The sequence below is a fragment of the Grammomys surdaster genome, unplaced genomic scaffold, assembly GCF_004785775.1.
Source record: "Grammomys surdaster isolate TR1022 unplaced genomic scaffold, NIH_TR_1.0 125341, whole genome shotgun sequence".
NCBI classification, from domain to species: Eukaryota; Metazoa; Chordata; class Mammalia; order Rodentia; family Muridae; genus Grammomys; species Grammomys surdaster.
This window is the reverse complement of record NW_021620215.1, coordinates 978789-998120: the sequence shown is the minus strand read 5'-3', so window position 1 is coordinate 998120 and position 19332 is coordinate 978789. Positions and strand designations below refer to the sequence as shown.

General features: G+C 46.8%; 2 protein-coding genes across 2 annotated transcripts in view; one reads left to right on the top strand and one right to left on the bottom strand.

Moving 5' to 3' along the window:
• Positions 1–1678: 1678 nt before the first annotated feature.
• Positions 1679–17822, bottom strand: Ncstn (nicastrin). The gene is made up of 17 exons (XM_028785724.1): positions 17656–17822; positions 16245–16349; positions 11291–11414; positions 10775–10896; positions 10251–10396; positions 8585–8735; positions 8226–8335; positions 7860–8012; positions 7209–7313; positions 6981–7058; positions 5744–5916; positions 4447–4549; positions 4250–4345; positions 3876–3963; positions 3476–3630; positions 2943–3155; positions 1679–2385 (listed from the first exon to the last, which is right to left on the bottom strand). The coding sequence occupies exons 1-17, from the start codon at positions 17735–17737 to the stop codon at positions 2263–2265; spliced, it is 2127 nt and encodes a 708-aa protein (XP_028641557.1). The 5' UTR covers positions 17738–17822; the 3' UTR covers positions 1679–2262.
• The window catches only part of Copa (coatomer protein complex subunit alpha), a 42027-nt gene continuing 40278 nt past the window's right edge, over positions 17584–19332 (top strand). The window contains exon 1 of the mRNA XM_028785723.1: positions 17584–18003. Coding sequence (XP_028641556.1) covers positions 17964–18003 — 40 coding nt within the window. The 5' untranslated portion in view covers positions 17584–17963. The remainder of the gene's footprint in view (positions 18004–19332) is intronic.

Genomic DNA, 19332 nt, shown 5'->3' with positions numbered 1-19332 from the left:
GGAAAGCTGGTACTGAGGCATAGGTGGTCACTCAACTTTCTACTGAGGTTGGAAGAGAAGGGCCAATATGACCCGACAAGAGCAGGGCAAAAGGGAAGTCCTTAGGGAACAGGAAGGGGCTAGAAAATGAAACCTTTCAGAACGCACAGGGTAATGAGGTCTGTCTAGGGGACAAAGGAAAGCTAGGGCATTACAAAGTATGTGGCCCCTAAGATGCTGCAGGCCGTGAGGGGCTAGCACACTGGTCTGAGAGGAGGAGTGTAAATCTCGGTGGCTGTGCTCCTTCTATGGAGCCTGACTTTTGCAAAACCCATGAAGTGGTCTCTGCTGGTGGTGGTGGGGGCTGGGGTGGGGGATAGGGAGTGGTGCAATATGGAGCAGAGGAGCATGGGAGACAGAAGACGAGCTTGTACTTCCCCCCCCACCACCCTCTGTTTCTGTTTAACTCCCTCTCTGGTACCCAGCCATGTCTGCGCTTCCTGAAGCTGCCAGCAGGATGAGGGGGTTTACTGTTCAGTCCGCTGGGAGACCTGTTGGCCGAGGGAGACATGGAGCTGGCCCAGACTATGGCAGCAGCTGTGCTCGGCTCCCACCAGTGCCAGCACAACACACAGCTCTTCCAGCTCCAACTGGGGGCTTGCAGGGGAAGCAGCAGGGTATGTTTCCTATCTCAGAACCCCAAACATGCCTCCTCCAGGGAGCCTGGAGGGAAACCTAGAGAAAAATCATTTCCTCTCAGCAGGATTCTCGAAAAGGAGACCAGCTCTAGCAAGGAACACGGGAGTGTTTGAACTGTGCAAACAGCCAGTTTCCCACCTCTGCTGCTCTTCAGGCATGTGTGAGCAACAGCCTGCTGGCCAGCAACATGGGGAGAAGGCCCCGCTTGGGCCTCCACTGCTTCTGGTTCTCTTCTCCTGCCGTCGGCTGACTCAGCCTCAGCCCATGTGTACTAGCAGCTCTGTTCTACTCTACAACGTTGCCTCCACGAAGCTCGGGGAAGCTTTCTCCAAGAGCCAAGGCTCTTTCTGAAGCAGTCCCAAACCACTCCTACTCACCTACAAAACACGCGGCACCGTGTAACGGATGGCTCAAACTCCTGAGCATGCTGACCAAGCACCTTCCGGTGTGGCCCCTGCCTCATCATTCTGTGCTTATCCTCATGGTTCAAGCACAGCAGGTAGCTTACCATTCCCGAACATGTGCCTCTGCTCACTGTGCTTCTGCATGCGGTGAATTCTAAATCCTGACTCAGTCACTTCCAGAGCCCTGAGTGGCAGGAGCACGTCACAAAGCTTCTGCTTATTATGCCAACTGTTACATCTAGTTGTAAACCTGCCCTTGCCTCTCACTCCAACCCTGAGCGAGCCCAGGCTGAGGGGCCATGTGTGCTTCGCCTCTGTGCCTGCTCCGAGGGAATGAACAAGCAGGCCTGCACTAGCTAACACTGCTCTAAGAGGGGCCTGGGGCTGTCAGAGCCCTTCTCCACTTCCCCTGTGCTTTAACACTGTCCTCCATCTGGACAGCAAAGCAGCACACACCGCATTCTCGTCCAGGGTCACTGGACACGGTGGCCTGGGAAGAATACCAAACGACAAGTACAAACTGTATTAGGCCATTTTAATGAAACCTGCTATTTATATATTTACAAAAAAAAAAAAAAAAGGAAAAAACCCCAACAAAAATAGATATTATAGTTTAATAATAAAAAGTACAACTGAGCACTGTGGGCTCGAGGTGGGATACCCACCTAACAGCATGCCCACACTAACATGCCATCTGTACACCTGGAGAAAGGACAGTAAGAGAGACACCGGCTCAGCCAGGGAACCCATCCCTCCCTCAGGGCTGAGGTGGCTGCGTGCTGATGCTCAATCCTTCCCACCCTCTTCCTGGTACAGCAGCAGGTGGCGGAGTACAGAGGTGAGGGTTGGGACAGTGGGGTCAGGGTTAGGGAACAGGGCAGGATGGACAGACAGAGGGGTCCCGAGGAAGGGCAGATGAGGTTGGGTAATGGGGAGTTCGACAGGAGCAGCACGCCTTGACCGTAACCCCTGGGATTGGAGAAGGAGAAACAAATGGGAAAGGGGGGCCGAGAAGGGGAGGCAACACACTCATCTCTCGGCTCACTGTTCCAGTCTATGTGTCAATCGGAGACTAAGCAGGCCCAGAGACAGTCCAGTGACAAATTAGTGGTTTGTTCCCAGTCAGACACCTGGTCTGGGAAGTAGAGTTCAGAGCAGGCAGGGAGAACTGGAGTCCTCGTCAGTAAGACACGGCCCCAGGCTCTCGGGGAGCCACGAAAAGGACATCGGCTTTGGCATTGATGTAGTAAGTGACGATGAGAGAGAAGACAAGGGTGCTGAAGCCCACGATCAGCGTGACGAACTGCAAAGGCAAAGGTGTGGGCAGGGAAGGAAAGTGTCCTCAGAATGCTACAGCCTTAGGTAACTCAGGAAGAAACACCACCACAATTCTGGCACTGAAGTCAAGCACCAACCACAGGCAGTACCTTCCCTGTTAGCAGACCGGCCTCTCCTCAGTGAACGGTACCTATTCTTTGTCTAGGTGATTTGAGGTAGGTTGGACCCATGGCTTTGGGTGTCTGGCACTGTGTTGTACTTAGTATTTATGTTTGTGACTTACTTATAACAGGGGCTCAATAACTACTTGACTGACTTATCCCAGCTGTGCCAGAGAGTAGTCGCTGGGCATGAGTGAGAGGTATAGTAGGCCTTAGGTCCAACAGGGCTCTCCTAAGTGTGCAGTCAAGCTATCTGTGTAGGGAGACTTCTAATGCGAGGCACGGGCAGACCAGGCAGACTGCACTGGTTCTGCTACAGATCTGGGACAAATGAGAAACAGCAGCAAGGAGTCTGACAGACCGGAGGCAAGGTAGTAAGAAGAGCGGGGACCGCACCACCTCCCCTCCAGTCCGGTCTTACCTCAAGTTCTTTGCTGGCAACTAGGAATATCCGAGCTTGGATGTCCTTCCAGCGGCTCTCGGCCCACGTAGAATATTCCGTGGAGCTCCACTGACTCAGTTCAAAGGCAGGGGACAAGGCCCTAGCCAGTCGTACTGTGGAGCGCACACACCGTGGGAGCCGCTCTGTCTTGTTGGGATTCCAAGGGCCTTGTACCCATGAGTATTCATACAACTGAACAGGAAGACAGGTCACAGCACAGGGCTGAGCTGACACTCTTCTCACTTCCTCCCTGTGCCCTTTTGGCACCATATTCCAACCATCTCCACCAGCTGGCTGGCAACTCTTCATCCCATGGGTGCCAGACTTCACTCAGGCCACGGTTCCCTCAACACTCCAGTTCCTAGGACTAGCCCTCTGCCTTCCCACGTCAATCCCGCATCTGCCCAGGAGATCCCAACTCCTCCAAGGGAACGAGGCCCCAGGACACCTCCGACACCCACCGCCACTCATATCCTTGGCCCAGGACACCTCCGACACCCACCGCCACTCACATCCTTGCTTTCGTTTGGGACTTGACTTGGATCCTGGCACTGCTCTCGGGTGAGGTTGGTTGCTTTGCCAGTCAGATTTGCCAAGGCATACTGCACAGCGTAAGTGGTGTTGGTAGGGCTGGAGACAGCGATGTAGTGTTGAAGAGGCCCATCATCTGATGCAGGCCAAAGGCAAAGCAGGAGTCGGAAGGTGAGGTCAAGTGAGGCAGAAACAGACACAACCCAGTGTTGACCAGAAGGGAGCATGTTAGGAGAAGAGGGTCCAAAAAACATCAAGAAAAAGGAAGGAAGACAAGGGGAAAGAAAGTAGAGAGGAAAAAATATAAAGATTAAAGCAAAATGATGCCCCTTTCTCTGCAGTGTGTCAGGCAGAGATCCCCTCCTCTCAGCAGATGCTTACCCAGATAGGACCTTAGATCGTGTCTGAAGATAGACTGAAACCAAGAGTTGTTAGCTCTAATCAGGAACCCATAGAGCAGACGTGTAACCTAGGATTGGGACACAGAAAAAAAAATGCTCTGACTTGCCACAAGACCAAGGAAACAATGAGCAAAGCCCAGTTACAAGACAGGAACTCTACTGCTGGGGCTGGGCGACAGGGCCAGTCACAGGGATGTCGATAAAGCCCACTCAAGAACTCTCAGAGGTGTCATCCTTGCAAACATGAAGGGGCATGCTAAATCTCAAACTTTAGGAAGTTGATACGGACCATAGAGGAGGGGGGCAGCCTGGGTTAACAGAAACAGAAAGGACCAGGGGCCCGTCTTTCCTTACTGTCTGGGGATCAGCCTGAATGGAGCTGTTGAAGTTGGTTCCTCCTGCAAGCTCATACAGCGCACGTGCCAGCACAGTGGCCACATTCGCCAACGCCTGCAGCAGGGGAGGGAAGGCTGGGTGGTCAGCTGTCCCCCAGCACTTCCCTTGCATTCCTGTTGTCTCCCATGTTCCCACACAGCCCAGGTCAGTGCTACCTTGGCAGTGTCTGTCACAAAGTTGAGGTCCTCTTCTGGGCTCTGCCACTCAGGATAGGTCACGTTAATGTTCTCAGCAGTGTCATAAATGCTCTGGTAATACCTGTCAGGGAAGTCAGCAGGAGCCCTGGCTGAATGGAGCCCGGCCTTGTTCCTTTCCTATCTAAACTCCCTTCACGTGGGAACTTGCTATCTTGTTTTTCATTATCCAGTGGGAAAGGAGAAAGAAAATCAGAGTCCATTATTAAAGAGGCATGAAAATGGGAAAGCAGGACTGTGGGCGGGGTAAAGGAACTTGAAGGCCCTGCAGATGGATAGACAAGTAAAAAACGTAAGCAAATCCCTGAGCACTAAGGGACTCTAATTGTTTGGGCTGGCTGCCTTTTCAGAGAACTGCCACCTTGAATGAGTGTTCTAATGATATGCTAACAGTGGCAGAGGAAAACTGTCAGGTACTAAGATCAGGCCTGCTCACAACCACATGCAGATACTCTGAATCAAATCACCTTGACAGATTGTAAAGGGCACTCCCCGCTTTTCTACTTCAATGCCCTTACGTAGGAATAAATTGCTGTCTCATACAGGGGCGAGTTAGCTACACAACCAAGAGAATTATCTCTCACCTCAAATACCATACAAGATTTGGAAAGCAGATAGTACTCTAGAACTGTCACTCCCTTCACACACTGAGAAAGGATCTTGGGTAGGGTCAGAAAATCAGTTTCAACAGTTTTACTTAAAGCTTATTTGGCTCCGGAGGCTTGAGAGAGCCACCTAGCCTGAGTGGGAAGTCCCCTGTTCTCCCTGGCCTCAAGTTAGGAGCAGTGTGAGGGAATCCAGAACCAGGAGAGAGGTAACTAGCAGTGCCTTCTTATCTTTAGCCATGTGTTCCTACCACAGGGTGACAAGTCACATTTTACAAAGTAAGAACACTGCTCGTTGTTCCCAGAGAAGAGACACTCCTATCCTCCAGCCAAGAAACTACCCTCCATCATCTCCCCATGCCTTGGCTTGAGATGATGCCCTGTGGTAGCTCTTCAGAACTCAGGTGCCAGGAGAACCTGGGAGAAGTGGAACCATCATAGAGGATGACCGTACTAGGAGGTGCTAAAGGTTAAGAACCAGGGTTCCAGGCCTTCTGTGAATCGGCTACTGGGTAAAGAATCCAAAGTTCCTGGGAGGTTTTGGAGGCAGTGTATGGGGTAGGAGAAGACAGAACAATCTTCTTCCCACACTACAGAATAGATTTTCTCTGAAAACAAAGAGACTCTGAAAACAAAGGGGCCAGGTGACTCACCGATTGTGGAAGGAACCAGAGTGGTCAGCCAGGACTACGCCAGAGATGTTTCGAGCCCGAAGAAATCGTTGTAGAGATGATGGTGGAAGGGCCTGGGACTGGACTATTCTCCTCAGGACAACTTCAGGAACACCAGCACTGTTCTTCTCCAGAGTGGCCAGAAGGTCCTCCACCTGAGGACGCCACAGAAGCAGACTGCTGGGAGGTGGGGTGTAGGGCAGGAGGGCTCCCTCGGCCCTGCGCTCTCCTAGACAGTCTTCAAATAGTTTAGACAAGACTCTCTGAACTTCCTTCAGTTCCCATGTTAGGAGACTAAGGCACAAAGAGGCCTGGTTTTCCACATCTATAGACAAGCTCTGTCCTCAGGACTCAGCCTTCTCCTCAGTGAGTCTTTCATGTATCACTTGTTGTGCGGAACTGAAGGGGGGCAATCAACAATGGAATGGCAAATATGTAAGGAACCCTCTAAGTGCTCCAGGAATCCAGAGCAAGGATGACAACAAAGGCTGGAGTGGCAACAGGAGTGCTCCAAGGAGAAAGGCAGGCTTACAGCTGCACTGGTAGGTAAAAAGAGCCTTGACTGCGCATGAGTAAAGAGAAGGGCATTGGCTGGAGAGACTGCAAGTGTTAAGAGCACTTGTTGCTCTTGTAGAGGACACAGGTTTGATCCTCAGTACCACATGGTGGTTCATAAGCATCTGGAATTCCAGTTGTAAGGGATCTGCCCTCTTCTGACCTCCTTGGGCACCAGACATGCATGTGGTGCACATACATGTGGGCAAATGCTCATACATATAAAATGAAATAAATTTATGCTAGTGCCCCACCAATAAAGTGGAGGGCAATTTGGAAAAGAGCCTGATACAGGCAGGACTCCAGCAGGCCGCCTTGACAACTGGGTCCATGGGACAGCAAGACTAGAAGAAACAAGTCAGGCTGGGTAGTAGTGGCACACACCTTTAATTCCAGCACTCAGGAGGAAGAGGAAGGTTGATCTCAGAGTTCAAGCCAGTCTGGACTACAGAGCCAGTTTCAGTACAGCCAGAGCTACAAAGAGAAATCCTGTCTCCAAAGCCAAAAAAAAAAAAAAGGGGGGGGGGGGGGGGGGAGAAGGAGCAAGCACTCATCTACCTGTCCTTCATGAGAACTATAGCACTTAGGTACTGAATAGGCACAGAGAACCACCTATTCCAAGGAACCAACAGGATACCACTGAGTTCTCTTATCTGTGGGTTACCTGGCTCTTCACAGACCCGTTCTTCTGAGACATGGGATCTGTGTGCATCCAGAGATCTAGTGAAGTTCTTAGGGCCACCTAGGAAGATGAAGAGAATCAAGTATGATCTGTCTCCTGCTGCGCCCCATGCCTGGGAGCAGGTGTCAAGGGAGAGATGGGGAGCATCTGCAGCACAGGCCCTCAAACCGAGAGCTTACATTCAAGGAAGAGGCTGAGGAAGATACACACCTGTCCCAGCTCCACAAACGAGTCAATGTTCTCTAGCCGTACAGGAAACTTGCCGTTCTCCATATCATAGACCATCCGTGAGCTGCCAATGTAGTCAAAAGTTTCCTGAGGGGTGGAGATAGGAGAAATTCCCAAGGAATAGGGCAGTCTGAGGTCAACCAAACTGGCTGCTTTCTTGGTCATCTCAGCCACTAGTCATCTTACAGCCGGGAGCTCTACCGTCCCCCACCAACAACTTAAGCAGCCGCCTCTCACATGTATGCAGGATTTCTTGGGCCTACACATGGGCGAGCAGCCTTTGTAAGGGCTCAAAGCAAACACCAGCTGTCACAGACTTGCTTCTAGATGCTTCTACTCTCTACAGTTCTGGTTGCTATTATCTTATACTACAGCCAGGCTGTCACACCACAGGGACTGGGACAATAAACATGAAAAGAAGCCTCAAATTAACCTTATCATTCGGAGGAGGGAAGGAGACATAATTTCAGAAAATAGAAGCTTCCTGAAGAAGAGGGGGGGGGGGGAAGGGGTTTCAAATTGAAACAGAGACCCATGCAGGAACTCTGATTAACAGCTCAGGTCAGTATGTCCTCTCCAGACACCATTACCATCCCCTTCTTTGTCATCATGCCCTAGGAAAAAAGCCCTTACCCCCTGGAAGAAGACAAACATCACATTTCGAGGTAGGGTGGTCACGTCAGGTGCCTTGTGCAAAGCTTCAGCTGCAGCCAGCTGAGTGACAAAGGAGGCTACAGCACTTTCTGCCCCTGGGGCCACATTCCAGAAAAAGGACCGGCTATCCAGCTGGAACAGGAGACAGGATAGGATGGGACACTTTAAAACTGGACCATTAGCGCCCAGCCCAAGCCCTTGTCCTGCTGCAAGAGTGCTGCTCATGTGCTGGGGGTGTAAGGGCTAAGGAGCCCGACAGCCGGCTTCCTCTCCTTTCAAGGCTCCCCAGTGTGTTCACTCTGAAACCAGACACCTAAAGAAGGACTGCAGAGGGACAAAGCTCACCCGTGTAGCCGCGACCACAACCCTGACGTCAGGTTCTAGTCCTCCAGATGCATTTATAGGCTTAAGCACGCTCCACACGTTGTAGTCAGATAAGGGGTCACAGACGATTTCTGAGTAGGACACAAACAGAGGGAGAGCAATAGGGCTAAGGGAGAGGGTAGGTATGGAGGAGGCCTTCAAGATACCTCAGGCTAGTCCTCATATACCCCAGGGACCATTTCTCCACCTTCAATTGATCTAGCTCTGGCTCTCTTCAGAATTTTCCCACCCAGTGCCTGGTGCCCGGGCCCACTCCTCCTCTGGGTGTATCTTACCAGCCTCCCTGGTTGGGTGTACCTGCACAGCTTGGAGCTGCCTACCTGGGTTGATGCTGAAGGTGCTCTGGATGAAGCTGCGCCGCATGCAGGTGGCAGTGCTGATGACGGCGTGCATGTGTGAGAAGAGCTGCATGGCACATAATGGGAAGCTTGGTGCAGAGCCATTCTGACCCAGGTTGTGATCTTGATAGCACTGGAGAGGAGATGGAGCCCACTGAGACAGCTAGCTGTGGAGGCCCTCTCTGGCTTTCCAGGAAGAGGAAGGCCCAGCTCCATTCTTAAGCCACTCCCTTTTGGGAGACATAAGTCCCCAAGCTACAGGTGTCCTGGGATAACCACATAAGGTCAAAGAGAAAAATTCCTCAATCAGTACAAATGGCATGGACTCAACCGATTGGCTGGAGCAGATGAACTTATGCCTAACGGTTTACAATGGCCCCAAACTCATAACCCTGTTTCGGTCTCCTAAGCATTGACAGTAGGTGGGTGTTAGTTACCATGCCTAGGCTCAGCCACTGCTCTTAGTGTGTCTTGATATAAGGAGTACTCGCTAGAAATAAGAAATAACAATTCACAACAGCTTGGCCAGCAACTAATTTTGTCATTCTAAAGACAGATCTTTTAACTGATCTTAAAATGAAGAAGCTAGAAGTCGGGCGGTGGTGGCACACGCCTTTAATCCCAGCACTTGGGAGGCAGAGGCAGGAGGATTTCTGAGTTCGAGACCAGCCTGGTCTACAGAGTGAGTTCCAGGACAGCCAGGGCTACACAGAGAAACCCTGTCTCGAAAAACCAAAAAAAAAAAAAAAAGAAGAAGCTAGACTAGAAAGAATTAGGACAAATTAGACCTGTAAACAATTGTCCAAAGGGCTGAAGAGATGGGTCAGTGGTAAGAGTATTTGCTGAGCAAATATGAAGAGCTATGTTCCAATCCTAGCACCCATGAAAGCCGAGCATGCACCTGTAACCCCAGTAATGATGGTAGACAAGAGGATTGTAGGTGTTTGCTGGCTGCCAGCCTAGGTCCAGGGAGTAAGGTGTTTCAAGGGTGTAAGGTGGAGAGTGAGAGAGTAGGATATCTGATGTCCTCCTCTGGCCTTGACATTGTGTTCCCATGCACACACGCGTACACATATATATACACACCCCATACTCATACACAGGACCTCAGAGATTTACTAAACTCAACTCCTAGTCCAATATTCTCTGTCTAGTTTTACTTTGTTATCAGACAAGGTCTCTGTTGCCCAGGCTGGCCTAGAACAACAGCCTTGAACTTTGGGCAATCTTCCTGCCTATGCCTGGTCCAATGTTCTTTTTATCTGGTTCTTAGTCATGGCTGAACACCTTGTTTCATAATTCTTCCTCCATGTATTTCTGCCCAGTCTAAAGCTTTCATTGCCATAATACCAGATAAGAAAGAAAGAAATGGTAGAGGGAAAGGCCAGGACACTAGATAATAAACTTCCAAGTTCTTGATTGTTTGTGAGACAGGGTCTTGCTATGCAGCCCAGGTTGGTTTGAAACTTGGTGTCTCTACATCCTGAATAAGGAAGCATGCACCACCACAGTTGACCAAACTCCTTGGTTGTTTGGAGGAGCCATTTTTCAAGTTGTGTACGAGCAGAACAAGCCTCCCTCCAAACAGCACAAGAACATGAAAATAATCCCCTTTCTCACTGGAGCTGCCAGAGCTGGCAGTCAGTACCTGCTTGATGACCTTGGTTTCATTCTCATCTTCAAGAAGAAAGATGGGGAAACTAAAGTCTTCATAAGCCAAGCCATTGCCCAGTTCATTCCACAATGTTTTTTTGCAGTGTGCAAACTCTGGCCCATAGGAGTTGGAGTAAATACCTGGAGAGAGGGAAACAGGGGGTAGTGCAGGGAACAGTTTACTGAGGCACCAAATACTTAGGGACCAGGGGAGGTGGGAAGGTTAGGATATCACTAGCCTGAGGCTAAGAGGTCAAAAGGAGGCAGTGAGTCTAAGAAGCAGTCATGAATCTACCCCCAATCCTGCCAAAATAGAGAAACTGGTACCAGACCAGTCTAGCCTGGCAGATTTGGTATCTGAGCATGTGTCAAGAAGGGCGAGAGTGGAGTGTAGGAGTAGAGAGGTAACAGTTGTTCACAGTCCACACAGACATGTGTGTGGACTGCTCCTGTCCTGCCCCTGGAGCAACAATTAGTCTTGAACAACAGAAGGTTCTCAGGATCTTTTGAGGCACTTACCAAAACCGTCATTTGGGCACTGCACACTAGGAGAGAAGCTTGAAGTTGAATTGGGCTTGGCTAGAGTCACGGCAAGACCAGCAATTCTACTGGTTCCCCCCTTCAGCTTGTCCATTATATCTCTAGGATGGAGAGAAGGACATGAAAGAAGACAGGAAGGTATCAGATAGATTAATAATCAGGATGGAAACAACTGGTGAATTAGGGACTCAGAACTACCAACTCACTTTTTTCTTTTTGGAGCTTAACTTCTGAGTCTGGACTAAGGTCCAACCTGAGCTCAGTGTTTCATCTACCCTGTCCCTGAGGATTTTGGACACCACTCCTTCTTCCCTGAAGGTCTAATTTTGAGATCAATAAGACGATTCCTTTTGATGGCATCTCCTCTTTTCTGAGTACAAACCCTGCTTCCCGTCCCCTATCAGACTAGAGCTACACAAGCTGCCACTCATCAATACAAGAACCAACTCTTTCTTTCCTTCCGTATAGTCCCAGGAAGACGCACCCAGTTCTTACCTGGTAAAGAGCTTGCCCTCCAGCAGAACCATGTAAGGGGGGTTGGGGCCATCCGTCAATACCCACTTCAGGTCTTCTTCTTTCTCCACTACGTGGATAACCCCTGTATCCCCACTAATTGATGCTGCCAGGACAGAATGGGTCATATTAAAGCTCCCACAATCGACAAGTCTGCAGATTTTTTTTTTTTTTTAAAAACAGGGTCTCACTATGTAACCCTGGCTGACCTGAACTGACTGTGTAGACCAGGCTGGCCTTAAATTTGCAGTGATCCTCCTGCCTCTGCTTTCCAAGTCCTGCGATTTAAGGCCACCACATCCAGCTTCTGCAGATCTTTTATCTCTAAAGATGTCACAAAATATTAGGGTAAACACCACCACTTCTAGACTTGAAGAGCTGCATTCCCCCAGCTCCATTATAGGAGGAAAAGGAGAACAAAAGCCAGGGTGGATTCATTAGAGGTCTTTCTGGAAAATGCTTAAAAGTTTGAACTTGGGTCATCAGGTTTTGGGGTTTTTTTTTTTAGGTTTTTCAAGACAGGGTTTCTCTGTGTAGTCCTGGCTGTCCTGGAACTCACTCTGTAGACCAGGCTGGCCTCGAACTCAGAAATCCACCTGCCTCTGCCTCCCAAGTGCTGGGATTAAAGGCGTGCGCCACCACTGCCCAGCTGGATCTTCAGGTTTTTACAGGAAGCACTTTTACCCTTTCGGTTACCTTGCTGGCCTGATGGCCTTTTTATTAGATGCCAAAAAGGCTCTGCAATTTTTACTTTTTCTGCCCAATCCCAACACTTATCTATATACACAAGATTCTAGAACATTAGACACTCAAGTTTCAAAATCTGCATTTTCCTCTAGAATATGCCAGACTCTATGTTTCCAGCTCAGACTTACAACTCTGACCTTCCTTTAAAAAGACATAGATTCCTTGGCTTTAGTAGGCCTGGAACGGATTGAAGATGTGCCCATAATCACTGACTCCTTCCTGGATCTAAGATTTCAAAAGAACCTCAGCTGTCCAAATGAGTACATGCCTCATTTACGCTGGATAGTCTATGAATAATGTCCATTTTTACATGTGTTAGGATGCTAAATTATATCATTCTACACATCTCATGATGTGACCAAGACTGAGAAATATTGTCTCAGTATTTTACAAGCCACAGTCCAGCATGTCTAGAATTTATCATAATACTTCATGTCTCTAGGAAACTGTATGGAGACATCCAAGGATCTCCCTGCGAATTTTCTCCTCACTGAAGACTAGATGTGCTATTTAAGACTTATTTTAGATACTAGTCCTCAACACAGACTGTGGGATAGAATCACAATGGAAGGTCTTCTTTCCTCTGCTTTTTCAGTACTAGGGTCCTAGTCAAAGGCCTCGCATACAATACTCTGCTACCAGAGAGCTATACCCCAGCCATTGCACCTTTAGGAAAACATAAAAACTTGGGCCTTCTCTTGGTGGGGCCTGGATACACGCATTTTCTAAAATTACCATATGTAATTCTCCAATATACACAATCAGACTTGAGAACTAGGCTTCTAGACCACAGCACTGAAATACTTGTAATTCGTATAAGATTAAAAACCATCAAGTACTTCACAATTGCTAACCAAATAGAATTCTTCTCTCAGGAGATCTACTAAAAAAGTAAATACAGCAGAAGGGTCTACAACATCTGCCTGTGGCTCATGCACAGTAAATACCTAACAGGATCATGTCCGTGGCAATAATAAAATATGGAAAAATAGCAGGGCCTGGGACAGCTTTAGTTAAAACAAAGGCTTTAAGAAAAACAACAACAGCCGGGCAGTGGTGGCACATGCCTTTAATCCCAGCACTTGGGAGGCAGAGGCAGGCGGATTTCTGAGTTTGAGGCCAGCCTGGTCTACAGAGTTGAGTTCCAGGATAGCCAGGGCCACACAGAGAAACCCTGTCACAGAAAAACCTTAAAAAAGAATAGAAAAGAAAAGAAAAACAACAATAAAAAGAAGAGAATAATATTTGCTAAAGCTTTTAAGATATGAGAAACAGAAACACTAGTGTGGTAAGTTAAAAATATGTAAATAAAGGTAACTTTGGCTCCAGGGAGGACAGGGAAGAAACAAAATATAACTCTGGACTAGAGAAGCCTAGATTTCCATCTGGGCCCCAACTGGTGATTGTATAGTTTTAAGTAACATGTTCGCTTTCTCTGGACCTTTGGCAAGAAACAGCTTTCTTATCCCTGTCCACTTTATACAGGAGGGATGGAGGGAAAACAGTTACACAGCTCTCTTTGAGCACTTTAAGGATCCATAGAAGTAGGTCATTATAATCAGAAAGTCAAATCTAGAGTTCCATTTTTTTACTTAGCTTCATTATGCTCCCAACCCTAATTAAAAAGGGTGTTGCCACTGAAGGAATGTACAGATATGATGAGGCAAGGCTCAGAAGTAAGTAGGTTGAGAAGGAAACAAGATCCTCATGAGGAAATGGCCAGAGTTCAGCCCCGTCCCTCCCCTCCCCTTTCCTCTCTGCATTAGCCTTGGCTTTATCTCTAGAGGCTACTGCTTTGCTTCCCAAGGGCTGCTTGAAGAACCTGCAGCGAAATTACTCTTCTCCAGGACAGTCTTTAGAGCCCAGCTTCAGGATAGGGTCCTTAGTTAGGTCTGATCTCAGCCTGTCCCGCATCTGGTTCTCCTTCATCCACAACTCAGACAAGTAACTAAATCCAACAAAAACCTTAAGGCTGTTTGAAACCAATGAATCTACTTGCAGTGCTTCCTGTATAGGGAAAAATGGGACAATCAGCTTGTAGTATCGCTCACAGAAATATAGGTGAAAAGAAATTCCCACCTCCCTGAGCAAATCCCTTACTTTTCAGGAACTGGGTTTCTTTTCATCAAGATGGAAGGTTTCTGGCAATCACATAATACTATCTGACACTTTACTCCACATCAATAACAAACATTTACTTGAAAAGTGTTTGAATCAGGGAATGTCTGCAATTTCAGTGTTAGGGAGTCTGAGGCAAGAAGGTTAGAGGTTCAACACCAGCCTAGGCTATATAATGAGATCCTGTCTTAAAAACAGAAAAAAGGAAAAAAAAAGGTACTTTGAATTTTAGCTTTGTATACCACTATTACAGCCATTATTAAAAGTATACTAAAATTCCGAAGTGATCAATTTGATAGTAAAGCCAAGATCAGACCTTCAAGATTAGACCTTGCTTATCTGCAAAGTTATATCCTGACAGAGCTACTATCCATAAAAGACTAAAATCTCATGATGATAGCTTAAGCAGAAAACAAGCTGTGCTTTTTATTTTATTAATATGTATAGTACCTAGAGACTGAATTCAGAGCCTTGTGCATATTAGGCTAGTGCTCTCCCACTGAGCTACGCTTCCTGCAACTTATACAGTGCTGAGAAGGTAGTGCTGTCATGGGATTCTATTTTGGAACACACTGACAGAACACAAGAGTAAGTCCAAACACTTTAGTCATTTTTCTTGCAACTATGTGGCAGATAGGAAGAGCAACAGGGTCTCTAGCTCAGGCTGTCTTTAGCAACCTACCTCTGAGTGTTACAATCACAGCAGTGCCACTGTGTACAATTTATATAGTGCTGGGGACTGAAACCAGGACTTTGCATTTGCCAGGAATGCACACTACCAATTAGTTACAGCCCCAGCCCTTATTTGGCATGTGTGTGTGTGTGTGTGTGTGTGTGTGTGTGCACATTCCCATGTGTAAATGCCTGACAGAAGACGATCTCAGATACATATCCTTTCCTTCTTTTCTACCTTGTCTGAGACAGGATCTCTTTTGTTTTCCTGTTGTACACAATAGACGACCTGGCCTGTAAGTTACCAGGGATTCTTCTGTCTCTGCCTCCCATCTCTCCATAGAAGTGCTAGAACTATAAGTCATGTTATGCCTATAGCTTTTTAAAAATGTGGTTATAGAGATTCAAATTCAGGTTGTCATGCACCCCCAAGAGCTTTTACCTATTGGGCCGTGCCCCCACCCCTTACTTGGTTTAAGAAAATAAAAATAACAAGTAATTTAAAAAATATTTTTGTGTCTGAGTGTTTTGCCTGCATGTATGTGTATGTGCATGCTGGTGCCTGTGCCAGTGGAGGACAGAATCATCAGATCTCCTGGAAATGGAGTGATGGGTGGATGAGAGCTACATGTGAGTGCTGGGAACTAAAAATTAGCCCTTTCCCAGAGCAACAAGTGCTCTTAATCACTGTGTCCTCTCTCCAGCCCTACTTAGCATGCTTTTGCTTCAGCTTGCTTATTGTTCTTGAAGAGACTGATTTGGGGGTTTGAGGATACTAGCTCGATCGCAGGGATTCAATCAACAGCATCACAAAACAACAACAGCAAATAGTGGCACATGTTTGGCACAAAACTTAGCAAATAGTAGCACATGCTTGCAGTCCCAGAACTCAGCAGAAGCCAAAGCCAGCCTGGGGTACATAGCAAGACTATGTCTCAAAGGGGAAAAGAAAAGGGTCATTTTGGTTCAAAAGAGATCACTCAGAGTGACAGAGTGATGATTTGACTCCATAGAATTTGGGATTGCTTTTCCTTTAGAGAACTGTATGGTAAGATAGTCGAGAATCCCACCAGGTTCAGATCCTAGCTCGATTTCTTACTATCATGATGCTGCTGGGAAAGTTAATCGATTTTTCTTAAGTTTTAGTTTCATCATTAGTACAATGTTAATAACATGGATTGTTGCAGAGGTAAAAATAAAATGCACACATTAAAACAACATTTACTAAGTTTCAGTTCTTATTAATTATCTTGCCTGGCTTGATGGATGATAATCACCTCCTATACATACACCCTAATTTGAATGCCAAGACTCTAAGCAGGACATGAGTAGTTCTGAGTAGCCAGGATATAAACTGAATTATTAATGGCCACAAATACAAATCCCAATTTCAACTTACACTGGCAGCCAATCTGATGAGTTGCATTGAGCAGGCGGACACAAGGAGCAGTTTTATTTAAGGGAATGTAGATTTTCCTCTCCACTGAGTTTCCCCCACACAATCCTGATCAGAAGATAAACAGTATTAGGAAAAAGTGAAAGATATTTGGTATTAACCTCTATCAGCATTAGCTTGATTCATGGTTTAGGTAAATCATTCACTATCATACTGTCTAACATGAGATTAGTGATCATTCTTTTCACTTCTTGGCCACATTATTGGAACGTAAGTGTTGCAAAGAGTGCCCAGCTGTGTACCTTAGAAAGTTATTAAACTCCATGAAGATCAATTAACTATAAAGCTAAAAGATGATTGTTAGAAGTTTTTGACTTCAGATGTGCAAGCGTCCAGTTGCAGGGGTAAACAAGTCTGCTTTTCTAGCTTGTATGTACATTACTAATTAGTTATCAAAAGAGCTCTGGTCTAAGAATACAGATTACCAAAACCAAACAAAGAAAAGCATTAACAACAAAACCCACGTAAGAATCTGAACAGACCTAGAAGGAGAAACCTTACGCCACACACCTGTTCAGTTAATGAAACATCAGATCATTTTCAGGGGCACCTAGACTATGGGGCAGCTAGTTTTCTCCCTTGAAGCTAGTCAAAAGCAATGTGAATGAAGAGAGAGATAGACTCATGGTTACACAAGGAAATGGTTGCATTTCAGGTCTTAACTAGGAAGCCATACATATAAAAAAAATGTGTAGCTTTGCTTAACTCTTAGTTGAACACACTATAAATAGTTGCAGGTGTGTTACTGATTGTAACTCATAATTGCAAGATCACTAAATAGACAGTAGATTGGAAAAATGAAAATAGTCATATACATTAAACGTCTAAAATTCCTTGAATCATTACTTCCCTCTTAACAGTTTAAAGCAGCTAAGCTAACGTTAGCCTCACTTTAGTAAGCAAAGAAAATAAGGAACAAATTTAGTCTAGAACCAACAGGAGGAAATGAAGGCTCTCATTTTTCAACGTTAGACAGAGACCACAAGACTGTTTTGATCTCAAAAATACTAAACCAGAGGAAGGAGGCTGAGCTTTTCACACCTGTCCCTTTTGATTCTTGGTGGGGTGGCTGGGCTTTAAAGAAAATGAGCCATGCGAATAAGGTTAAAGAGAATCAGGTTGGAAATCCAGGAAAAGGGCTGGAGAGAACTAAGCGAAACGACGTGCCTCGGGAGAGAAGAAATGAAGGTCCAGCAAAGGAGGAACTTATGTCATGGGAACGAAAGACAAGAAGGATTTACAGGGCGGGGGACAGAGGGGCAATCGGAACCAGAAGGGCAACGCCATCACTAGTGATGGGCCGTTCCGGACGGTTCCTTTTAAAGACCAGAGCTCCGGGATGGGGTGACCTCACCTGTCAGTACGACGGAAAAAGACAGAAGAAGAAGACCCCGACTTCCTGGGTCAGGCCCAGAGCCGTCCCTAGTAGTAGCCATCTTGCCTCTCCGCTGGGCGGAAACCTCAGGTCCCTTCCAGTCTCGTAGCGGCCTCTCTAGGCTTCCTCTGGCTTCGTCTCTGTGGCCCAGCACTCCAAAGACCGGAAGTTCGTGTCTGAGGAGCTTCCGGGAGCCGCGACCTAGGGTAGCTGACGTGGAGGCATTGGGAGTGCCACCGGGAGCAGCGGGACCCGCTAATCTGACCTAAGAGCCGGAGGCCTGAAGGATGCTAACCAAATTCGAGACCAAGAGCGCGCGGGTCAAAGGTAGTGAAGAAGAAGAGGGGAACAACGGGGGTTGCATGTTAGGGGAGGTGCTATCGCCAAGGAAGAGAGAATGGGGAGACTCGCTGACCGAATTGGGCCTACTGGAAGAACCCAGAGGAATAACCGAGGGAGGCGGGTTAGGGTTAGTGGAGACTTTCCAGTCCGCGCTGCTTAGTGTGTCCTGAGACTTTGGTTTACTCGTGTCATGGTTCGTTTCTGCATTGTAGGAGAGCCCTTAGGCCCGCTTCCTATTCTTTACATCCACCTCTTCTGGGGGTGTGTTCCAACTCTTTCTGTTCTTAAGGCCTTGTGACTTGTATGCTTTTTTGATGACCATATTGTTTGGAGTACTTCTGGGGATTGATTCTCAGCTTCTGTCACTGTAGCTTTTCCCAGAGTCAGTCACTGGCTACTCTAGTAGCCTGTCTCCACCATTTCAGTGTCCAGTGCTTCCGCGGATGTTTTCGCTTATTTGGAGTTAGGGGATGGAGGCCTACAGCCCCATAAATTCCCGAGACTGGGCAGATTGTCCGATGAAATACAAGACGCTTTGTATTAGGTTTGAATGTCAGATAAAAATAAGTTTTTGGTAGTAAATCTTGAAAAACAAAGACCTGAGATCACACACTTTCATAATGTTGATATTAGAAAAGCAGATAATTAAGTCTATGGAAATCTGATAGAAATATACTTGGAATATTTCATAATATGCATTATAGAATTTATGAAGTGGTTTAGAATTTGTTCATTGGAGTCCATCGGACTTGCTTAGGAATTCTGAAATGTCTACTAACAAGTCACCTTATGTGACTTACTTACTATCTCCAAATCTCTATATTCTTATCTTTAAACCTTTTTTTTTTAATTTATTTATTTATTATATGTAAGTACACTGTAGCTGTCTTTAGACACCCATATGAGGGCACCAGATCTCATTGTAGATGGTTGTGAGCCACCATGTGGTTGCTGGGATTTGAACTCATGACCTCTAGAAGAGCAGTCAGTGCTCTTAACCGCTGAGCCATCTCACCAGCCCCCTATTCTTATCTTTAAAAATAAGGATAATTAACATTTTCTTATAAAGAGAATTAAAATGAGAAAATAAGTATATTAAATGTGTTTATAATAGTGCCTGGCCAGACTCAGTAACTCAAAAACTGAAGGCTATTTAATGTGAGGCTATATTCTGAGCAGTTTCATGGGAAATTTGATCATAAAGGGTGCCATTAAGAATTCTTAGTACCTGACTGGGCGGTGGTGGTCCACGCCTTTAATCCCAGCACTTGGGAGGCAGAAGCAGGCGGATTTCTGAGTTCGAGGCCAGCATGG